Source organism: Gymnoscopelus braueri (assembly GCF_963280865.1).
Source record: "Gymnoscopelus braueri genome assembly, chromosome: 5".
In the NCBI taxonomy this organism is placed as follows: domain Eukaryota; kingdom Metazoa; phylum Chordata; class Actinopteri; order Myctophiformes; family Myctophidae; genus Gymnoscopelus; species Gymnoscopelus braueri.
Window position 1 is genome coordinate 28380294 of NC_137606.1, and position 11140 is coordinate 28391433.

Below are 11140 nucleotides of genomic sequence, written 5' to 3' on the forward strand. Positions count from 1 at the left end.
ATACCTCAAAGAAAAGAAAAAACCTTTATTGCATCAAAAGTAATCAACAAACTATACTATAAAAACTGGTCTTATATTGGCCAAATTGGCAAATTGTCATTGTGGAATATTTATCTGTGGAACCGAGTCAAATTAAATGGCAATTATTAATACAAAACTACAAATCTTGAGTCCCACTCCCTGGCATACAATGTTTTCAGATGGGGGTCCTCAGACAAATACATATTAATTTGGGGGTCCTTGACTTGAAAATGTTTGAGAAACACTGGTTTTAAACAAAACTACGAGAAACAAGCCCAAAAACCCGCAACTACCAATATTTACAAGCAAATACAGAAAAACAATTATAAAGTCGCTTATAATAAGCGGACATGGCAACACTGGTTATTACGTCTCTGTTGCGAATGCGGAAGCAGAGATCAACGCTGGGGGCGGAGCATAGGGGTGGAGATTTTGTCCACATGGTAAAGAAGATGGCTGCGGGTGAGGAGGAAAAACAACAGACCCACAGACCCGGTGTGTTCAAACAGAAAAACAAAGGCCACAAACATGGCAAGCATCGGACGAAGGGCGAACTCGAGAGAGAGAACAAAGGTAAGACTTTGATTGGAAGTGATCACACACCCCTCGTCAATAACCAAGTGGATCATCCAGGTTCTGGTGCGGCATAGTCTCTGCAGTGCCAGCACGTGCTTTCTTTTTTTAGCTAACCACATCTGAACTCATACATGCTCATACACAATGGTGGAAAAAGTACTCAAATGTTTTGTAAAAGTGTCAATACTGCAATGTAGAAATACTCTGTTACAAGTAAAAGTCCGGAATTCAAAATTTACTTCAGTAAAAGTACAAAAGTATTGGTATCAAAATGTACTAAAGTACCAAAAGTAGGAAGTGCTCTTTATGCAGACTGTCCCATTTCACAAGTTTTCAAATGTATAAAAAATCTTTTGAGAACAGCAGATCTAGTAGATCTGATCTACAAGCTCACAATATGTCGCATGCTATTCATCAAAAATGTGGAATGCCCTACCAAAAGGAGTAAAGGAGTGTAAAACCCTACTCACTTTCAAAACTGCCCTAAAGATACACCTTCAGGAGGCTGCAATTCGAAAATGGCCCCTGTCTAAGTCTCAAATGGCCAATTTGTACATAGGGCTGAAGTGGTTAATATATGTTTTGTAATCATCGAAATCTGCAAAGTAGCTAAAGTTTTCAAATAATTTTAGTAAGGACAAGTATAATATTTGCCTCCGAGATGTAATGGAGTAGAAGTAATGTAATGGAGTAGAAGTAAAAGTACTGAAAACTGGAAATAGTCCAGTAAGTCAAAATAACTCAATTGTACTTAAGTACAATACTTGAGTAAATGTACTTAGTTACTTTACACCACTGACTTAAGAGACATTACCTTTAGTTTCCTTTAACGACTACGACAATTTAGTGCTTGACGTCTAACAGCAATCAGTTACTGAGAAAAGTAATAGTTTTGCTAATTTACATCGAAAGAGGCTTCAGTATAGCCAAATGGTAGCTCAGAGCTAGCCAAATGGGAGAGACAGCAAATCACCAAACTAACAATGCCAGAAAACAATTATTTAGGGAATTTGCTGACATTTCCCAAACAAACGTAGTGCTTGTTTGCCAAGATTTTCTTTTATGTTCAACCATTATAACACATTAATGGTAGTACGGTACATGTTGCACACTAAGGTGATTGTTCTATTAGCAATATTAGTTATATTACAGAGGGCTCTGCAGTGCAGAGAGGTATGGGATTTGGTCTACGAGCACCTCCATATTGACCTTAATTGGCAGTGCATTATCTGATCCTAATGGTCTGTCATACAGGGAGAGTGTCGGTGACAGCCCTTACCAAAAAACAGAGAAAAGAGCATAAGAGGATGGACAGAAGACACAAGGCCAACCAGCTTCGCAGAAATAAGAAAGACATGGTAAATTATTTTTAATTTGATGGTGTGAATAATCTCTCCTCTATCCTTGTAATAACTCTGACTGACGTTGAAAAATTGTCTTGTCCATCTAGGTCCTGACAGAGAAGCGACGTCTTGGTAGCAAGGATGGTCCCCCTCACTTGGTGGCTGTGGTGGCCCTTCATGCTGCAGTTGATGCTGGGTTTATCACTAAGCTGTTACGCGGGGAAGATGCTGGGGGTCTGGTTCGACAGGAACTCTGCGTTAGTGGCATCAATGACAGCTTTGGTCTGATTCTGCCTCGTTTCAAACAAAGGTTCACTTTTCTGCGCTCTAACACAGGTAAGTGTCAACTGATGTTTGTTCAGGAGATTGATTAAGTCCAAAATGGATATACATTTAAACTGTTATTACTAGCTAATTTACTTCATGAATCATGTATACATTATTTATTTCTCTAGTTACAAACACCTCTTTATCACTATATGACTTACTATACATTGAGTGAAAAAGGATATAACCCATTTTAATGAGTTTATTCATTTGCAACTTAAGAGAGAAACAAATTGTTTCTTATGATCATGACATATTTTCTAGTCTTTTGTGCAACATAGACCATTATGCTTGTCCCTAAAAGACTCCAATCTGTTATCTAAAAGTTAGATGACGGATTCTAAATGGCTGCTTCTAGTCTGATATCTTGTGGCTTCCTCGCTCTTTTCATAGCTGACCTGCACTCCCTGCTGGATGTCGCAAAGGTTGCAGACAGCCTGCTATTTGTCCTGGACTCCATTGAAGGTTGGGACAGCTATGGAGAATACTGCCTCTCCTGTCTCTTTGCCCAGGGTCTGCCCAGCCACGGTGAGTACACTGTAGGAGCTTCACAAGGCCGCACACACGAACCACATCATTACAGAGTGGAAATATGGAATTTCACGAAGTTTGGTTAATGTTATTAACCACTTAAACCATTTGTTTACCAGAGTCCGCCAGCAGTCTATATTAGGCCCCCTCCTTTTCCCCCCTTATACCAAATCTCTTAGATAGCAGATATTTCAAGCTCAACATGTAGATTGTTCTATTATCTATTTTTGCCAAATGTTAGCCCCAGAATAGGAACGTTAGGTTCATGTGGTTAAATGTATTGAATTTTGTTGTTATTCATGGTTGAGGGCGTACTAATCACTATGTCTTTGATAGCACAGCTTGCATTGAAATCACTACCGTGGAGTGTGGTGAACAAGTTAGTGCCTCAGTTTTATTGATCTTTGTTTGTTTCTCTGTGTTTTTCAATCCTGGTGCTTTCCTTTTCTGCTGTCTCCTATAGCGCTTGTGTGCCAGGGTGTTGGTGATCTTGCTGTGAAGAAGAGAGTAGACTGCCGACGAGCTCTGTCAAAGATCACAGAGGTCCGATTCCCTGATGCTCGTCTCTTTCCGTTGGACACGGAACAGGACGCCATGCTGCTTCTGAGACACCTGGGCTCTCAGAGACAGAGGAAGTTGGGCTTCCGCTCCAAACGCTCCCACCTCTTGGCTCAGCACATAGCCTATGTTCCCAATAGCTCTGAGGTCACAGGCGGTGCACCCACTGGCTTAGGGACCCTCTGTGTGTCTGGGTATGTCCGTGGCCACCCTTTGCAGGTTGACAGACTGGTACACATCACTGGACATGGAGACTTTCAGCTCAGTCAGATTGATGCTCCTTCAGACCCCCTACCGCTCAGTACAACAACACCCAGACCAGAAAAGCCTGGGAAAGGAGGAAACATAGACATGCAGGTGGATTTCTTTTTTTATTTTATTTTTTTAAATGTTCTGTTTATTGAATTTAGTTTTTTTTACATACTCACAGGTCATAATAGGCATGTACTGAAGCAGACAAACAAAACAAAGTATATCAAAAGAGTCAAGAAAATGAGTGGGTAACAGGATAAACAAATATTAATGGTAAGAAAAAGATAAATTGAATAAGGTATAAACAACAGCCAAAATAAAAACAAACAACACACACAAAGACAACAAAAAACAAATGCACAACGTAAAATCTCCAATTAAATTAATTTACAAAACTGTCCACAAGCGCCACATTGAGTTAAGTCAGTGATACATGTTAGTGATGTGATATGCAGGTATACATGCAGGTGGATTTCTTGGGAATCAAAATTTTTGTTCAGTCTTATTATTATTATTTTAAGTTTAGTTTTATGTTCTTGATGGAGGGTGTATACATGGTCATTAGATCCAGTACAGCAATTGCCAGCAAAAACAATTGCTATTGTTACACAAGTAATGTTTTGCTAAGATGAATGGTTGTAACGGGACTGCTGTCATAAGGAATGTCCCGAAAGGGATTAATCTTAATCTAAAAATAAAACACAATTGTATATCAATTTTGAATAGACAGATACTGAAAATAATTATATTGTATAGTGCAAAGTATCCACTAGTAAGTCCACTGACCACTGGATATCGTCATCACTGAGTTTTTCCATATCTTCCACAGGATGGCACTGAGAAGGAACCTCCAGTTCGGGTGCTAATGAAGGCCGATCCATCTCGCAGGGAGAGCCTGCTGGCAGAGGCCGAGGTGGACCCCATGGATGGAGAGCAGACCTGGCCCACCGACACAGAGCTTATGGAGGCAGAAGGTGGGAATGGGAGCTGTTAGATTACATTTGAACCCTGAAGAATAAAATTAGAGCAAAATGACCACCGTGTGAATACGGTCAGTGGGTGATATAGACCACTGGTTCTCAAGCTGGGTTCCAGGGACCCCCAGGGGTCCTTGAGGAGTTACAGGACTGTAACTCTGAGAGTGTACACCAAATGACCCTTACGGGTTCATTTGGTTCCATTTGTACACTCTGAGAGTTTGTGTAGATTGAAAATTTGTATCAATTGGGGGTCCGTGGCCTAATGCATATCAAACTGCGGGTCCATTACATGGGTCTCTGATTAAGTATGGTTTGTTGTGATTGTATTAGCAATGGGAAATTAAAAGCTACAATCCTTTAACTATCTATTCATGTTTTTTCTATTGCTGGACAGAGGCCAGAAAGAATAAGCGTGTGATTAAAGTTCCAAAGGGAATGTCAGACTACCAAGCCACATGGATTGTGGATGACTGTGATGAGGATGGCGAGGAGGAGGAAGACAGCTCTGATGATGACGATGATGATGAAATGATGGATGAGGCCATGGCTGGAGAAGATGAAGAGAATGATTCACAGGTACACATCTAACGCAGGAAGCCGGGTTCTTTTGATTCTATAATATGGCTGTTACGTCAAACATCTGCTTTGCTGTAATGTTAGTCGATTTGATTGTCTGTGGCTTGCAGTCATGGCAACATGAATAGCATAGGTTCTGGTTGCTGTCATGGAAACTGACCGCCTTTTTAGGTATGTGACCTTAAGGAGGAAGTGTGTGGGTGTTGAACAGAGCAGTAATTGATGGAGAAGGTGTGCGTTCCGAGTGCTGCTGGTTCCGGGGGTGGAACAGTGCATACGTGACCCATGGTTAGTGCACCTCTCTATTGGGAGGCATTGTTTGTTTTCTCAGTGTCTGTCTCTGGCCTGCAGTGCCAGGCTACTCACCCAAACAATAGTGTTTGGAACAAGGGTCCCGAGAGGAGCCTCCCGACTTCCCGTTCTGTGAACAGAACTTCCCGTCTGGACATGGGGAGGGGACGACCATTTATTTATTTCCAGCTTTGCTTAAAAGAAGGGGGAAATTCTTGGATGTGCAAAGGATTCCTTTTCGATCTCTGGTTGTTATTAACGTGTTTGATGTCAGGATTAGCACACTGGAATATTTGGGTGATGTTAACAATGGGAAAAGTGGTGCTTCAGAGGGTTATGATTATTATTATTATTATTGCAGCTGGGATTGTTCTATGGCTTGTGGGTCAACCCCATGCTGAGTGGATTCCCTCATATACTGTAGCAAGAGTGTGTCACTGTACATACTGTTCATACTAGGGAATAAGTACCACATTATGATTTTGGCCTCTCATAACTTGGTGTTAATGAACATGGACAATTCATGTTCAGAGATGGCAGTCAGGGTTTCCAGGTGGTGCAGGGCTAAAGTTCCTTCCCACCACGTGGAAACTGGAACTGGACTGGAAGGTTAAAATCCTTCATTGTGTATCCGGCTTGGCCAGGTGCTCTTAACGCAGTATTTCCCAAACTTTGTATGTATAGTGACAAATACCCCGAAATAACGAAACAAACAAAACAACATCCTCCCGGTGAATCTCCTCAAATTCAGTTGAAAAGAGGCGGCTGATGACTTCATGTTTATCGGAGGAGACGTGGTTGTCTAGACCCTCCCCAAGACAGTAGGGTTATAGGAGTGACGGGGACTGTACACATGGGGGTAATTGGCATACTGACTAAATTGGGAGAAAAGTGGGGGGTGAAAGATGGCAATAAGAGAATGAAGATAATGTTTGTTTGGGCAATGTCCAAGTGACCAGCTTTTTGCTGGCCCATTGCCAGTCAAGCAATTGGACCTGTATAATACTAGTCTCTCTCTCTCGTAGCCAGACAATCAGAGATTGATACGTCTGGTGACATCTAAATTCAGCAAATGGGCTAAAACTGTGTGTAAACAATTCAGAAATTTTAAAAGTAATAGATTAAAAGAATCTATGAAAAGACTTTAGGGGCGGCCCATCGTATGGAATGTATCAGGATTGGTTTTCAAAGCGGTGGGCGTAGGTTTGATGAAACTATTTCAATGAATTTAGATTTAGATTTCCCCAGGGATATCAGTAAGCAAAGATCTCTGATCGTCTCCCTACACAAGACTAATGTAATAATCTTCTTTTTTTTGCTTTGCAATACAGTGAGATTAAGATTAACTCTGTAGTAATAGACTTGTCACATGTATCAAGAATATTTAATAAATAATCACAGACAGAGAACTAACTGTACTTTGATACAGGGATAGCATTTTCCAGATACTAATTGCACTGATGACCCAGTTAGAGTGGTCATGTTTTATATTGACTGTGTTCTGTGACAGGATCCTGGTTCAGCCTGCGACTCTGGAGAAGAGGAGGAAGAAGAGGAAGAACTGTGCTCCACAGAGCAATCCGGAGCAGATCAACGTTATGATCAGCACATGGATGAGGCTGAGGAGGGAGAAGGCCTGAAGCGCTATCGTGAAGCTCGGGCTAATGAGATGTTCCCAGATGAGGTGGACACACCCCTTGATGTGCCGGCTAAAACCAGGTAGGGTCCTTCTATTGCAGTAGCACTGTATGAACACGTTTCTTTACTTTATTCAGAGCCTTTCAAGTAATACTGTGAGAGACGACATCAATTTAAAGACGCTAGTAAGATTTCATGCAAGTTTTCTCCTTTAAATTAAATGACGTACCTCTGAAGCAGGCACCCTGATCCATCAGTCATGCCTTGCCATACTTTTGACATCGCTATCCTTTGGTCTCAGGTTCCAGCGCTACAGGGGTCTGAAGAGTTTTCGCTCCTCTCCCTGGGACCGCATGGAGAACCTGCCTCTCAACTACTCCCGCATCTTCCAGTTCCAAAGTTTTGACCGCACCCGTCGCCGCATACTAGCCGAGGCTGCGCAGGAGGAAGAGGGAGCCATGGTATGAGCATGTGCATGAGTTAAGGTTTTTGCTATACCCCGTGTACTGTATTTGTGGATTCACTAACCTCTGTTCACGCTACTGTTGTAGGTGGGCTGGTATGTGACTTTGCACATTATCGATGTTCCCGTCTCTGTGATGGAGAGTGTCCAGTCTGGCAAACCTTTGGTGCTGGTGTCCCTCTTGCCTCATGAGCAGAAGGTATGGCCCATGAAAATGAATGTTATCGTCACTGTCGGGCAGAAATCGTGTATGTCCAAAACCGTTACTTTTTAAGATGTTATCCAATGGATCTAATGTAGTTATTAGTCACAAGCACGCGTTTTCAAGTGTTTATGAAATCCATAGACAGACTTGAACACTTTTACTCCTTAAAATGTTTCCAAAAATAGCAAGTCTGAACCAGGTCTGAATCAGGTCACTTTCTGCCTGACAGCGAAGATATGTTGTACCGTATATAATGGCCATTTGATCTTTCATTTGAGTCCTTTCTGAAGTGGAATAACGCACATACTGATGGTTCTGCTATCATTTCCTTCCATGCATAGATGTCAGTGATGCACATGTTGGTACGGAGGCACCCCAGCAACACAGAACCCATCAAGTCCAAAGAGGAGTTGGTCTTCCACTGTGGGTTTAGGAGGTTCAGAGCCTCTCCTATCTTCTCTCAACACACCTCAAGTAGGTCCAAAAGAACATGTACAAGTTCATAGAGACTACATGCCTGTTGTACACCTGATTTTATTCTATAATGCAGCACAGCAGTGGTGTTCAAACTTTTTGTACCCAAGGCACACCAAAGGGCAAGTCAAAATCTCAGTCAGCACCTGTATTCATATCCATGCAAAAAGCCTCTATAACAGGATAATAACTCTTTAGATATTTACTTTTTATTTATTCATGCCAAATATATTTTGTAGCGTATAGGATTTGCCTCAGCATTTTGGAAATTAGTGCACACAAAGTACTTATATAGTAAATTAAACTAAATATAATTAACTTTGTATAGTTGTTCATATTGCAATAATAGTGTGTCACACAATCTCAAGGCACAACTGGATTTGTCTCTGCATACTGTTTGGGAACCACTGGCATATAGCATGAGATGTTGGTTTTGTGTATTAACGCATCAGTTCACTTAAAATCATATTTAGCAGCTGGAACTAAGCTGCAGTTTGGTGTAAAAATCTGATTTGCTTTTCTTCAGGTGACAAGCACAAGTTGGAGCGTTTCCTTCAGCCAGATTCCCCCATTGTGGTGTCTGTGTATGCTCCCATCACCTTCCCTACTGCAGGGGCACTGCTCTTCAAACAAAGGAGTGATGGTATGCCATAGAGTTAACCACTTTCAACCTGAGTGGTGAATGTAATTACTTAAAGGGCACTATGTACAACTTACCTCTTCTACCCCGGATTTGAACCGGTTTCCTGCTCAAGTGCTGACATTTTTACCATCGAGCTAATATATCCAGCCCGCTTGCTCAGCGGATAAATTGCATCTTGACCATAAGGCCAAAACATTTCAAATCAATATGTGCTTTAAAATGCATTAAAAAAAAGCATTAAAAAAGAAAACGGTAACATAACGTTGAGAAAAACAGCCAGGCAACGACATTTTCTGTCTCAAGCGAGTTTCAAGTCTCAAGTTTTCATACTGCACTGAAATGAACAGATGAATGGCTTCCGCTAAAATCAAACAAACCACAGCATGCTTTGGAAAATGGTTGGCAGTAATGTGAAGTATAGAGTGAGTCATAGTCATACTAAAAATGCCAGACCACCGGCATGGTTCTTGAATAAGTGATCTTATTTTATAGTTGCTTTTTTGGTACTGCGACCATTTCTTTCTGTTCTCCAAGTTATGTAATCAGTTCAGTATTCAGTACCTGTATTTGAGCGTGTTATTTTTTTGTCATCCAGGCATACAGGACCTGGTGGCCACAGGCAGCCTCTTGAGTTGTGACCCGCAGCGTGTTGTGCTTAAGAGAATTGTGATAAGCGGACACCCGCTGAAGATTAACAAGCGCTCCGCTGTCATCCGCTACATGTTCTTCAACAGGGGTGAGCGCTGCTGTCCAGTTGTGCATTCATGTACTTTATATTTCATGACACTAAACTTGGTCTGACGTTGCCCCAGTGTTAATTTAACTCTAAAGCGTGTACACGTATGTTTTTGTTCCTCTCTCCACAACAGATGACATCATGTGGTTCAAGCCAGTCGAGTTACGAACCAAATGGGGTCGGAGAGGTCACATCAAGGACGCTTTAGGTGGGAGAATTTAGGAAATTCATATCATTGGCTCCTGGAATGTTTCACCTGGAATATAGTTGACAATCTTAAATTCTGGATCTTGTGTTTTTCAGGAACTCATGGTCACATGAAGTGTGTATTTGATAGCCAGCTGCGCTCTCAAGATACTATCATGATGCATTTGTACAAGAGAGTGTATCCTCACTGGACGTATGACCCACATGTTCCACGGTCCTTACCTTGGATCAAGAGAGAGAACACCGAAGAGATCGATGACGGTGACATGGAATAGGAGAGACACATGAAACTAGTAAATCATATTGAATTGCCATGACAAATAGTCATATGCATTAAATAAACCTGTTTGAATCTAAAGTGCCTGATTTTGAAGTTGTTTGCAAGCCAGTGTTGGATGTTCCTTCACTTTTGTTTCCATGTTCTTAGATCCATTTCTACCCACTAGATGGCAGTCATGATTAAGGATTGGTAGATGAAACTTATCTGAAATGATTGTTGAATAACTGCATGACATTTGGTTGAACTATCAGGGTCTAGATAATTTTTTGTATGAATGCTCACGATCAAAGGCGTAAGTGGTGCGGAGGGGAACTTTATGATCTAATGTTGAAGAGCACATTTTTGATAAACGATTTTTTTTGCAAACTCGTATAATTAATAGAATATGGAAGTGTAATGCTAGGGATGTGATTATTTTTTTAGGCCTGTATGTATCGGGGCACTTCCTGTTCATTTAACATGAACAATGAACACATAATTTATCACGAACGATGATCAAACAACCAAGATACATACATGTACAAGGCAATTAATATAAGCTACAACATCGGTCATAATTGGGCCTGTTAACTCACATCTTACAATTACTATCAAGCCAATGTTGATAATTAGAGTGACAGATAAATCGGGTAACATGGTATATTAATTGCAATGATACCTGAAATCTCCATAATTGTCTGTATTATGGCCTTAAAGGTTGTCGGCAGCAACTTTGGAATTATGCTTTTAGCACTAAAGTGCTAGCCCAATGTATTTCTTGTTTGTTGTTGAATGTTGTTTGAATTCAACTTACTTAAACCTATTACCCCACCTGGGGACTAGACCGTCAACAAGGGTTCTCTAAACATTCAGGTCCTGAGCCAACCTCAGCTCCCTGGTGTGGTGCTGCCTCATGGCATCTGCCTCCAAGTCTCTGCTCCAGGTGTTTCGTGATCGCACAATCTTTTCCCGTGGGGGTTCCACTTGAGTTATTGTCTTGTGTTCAAGGCTGGTTACAGCCATCTCCAACAACACCACTGGCGAATCTCTAGCTGTATTA

General features: G+C 41.3%; 1 protein-coding gene across 1 annotated transcript; it reads left to right on the forward strand.

Annotated features, from left to right (window-relative positions):
• Nucleotides 1-459: 459 nt before the first annotated feature.
• Nucleotides 460-10179, forward strand: tsr1 (TSR1 ribosome maturation factor). The gene is made up of 15 exons (XM_080429612.1): nucleotides 460-594; nucleotides 1852-1955; nucleotides 2048-2276; nucleotides 2661-2795; nucleotides 3262-3713; nucleotides 4438-4582; nucleotides 4983-5164; nucleotides 6966-7174; nucleotides 7395-7554; nucleotides 7645-7755; nucleotides 8103-8235; nucleotides 8762-8878; nucleotides 9474-9614; nucleotides 9748-9822; nucleotides 9918-10179. Exons 1-15 carry the CDS (start codon nucleotides 462-464, stop codon nucleotides 10094-10096), a joined length of 2505 nt encoding a protein of 834 aa, XP_080285738.1. The 5' UTR covers nucleotides 460-461; the 3' UTR covers nucleotides 10097-10179.
• The last annotated feature ends 961 nt before the right edge of the window (nucleotides 10180-11140 follow it).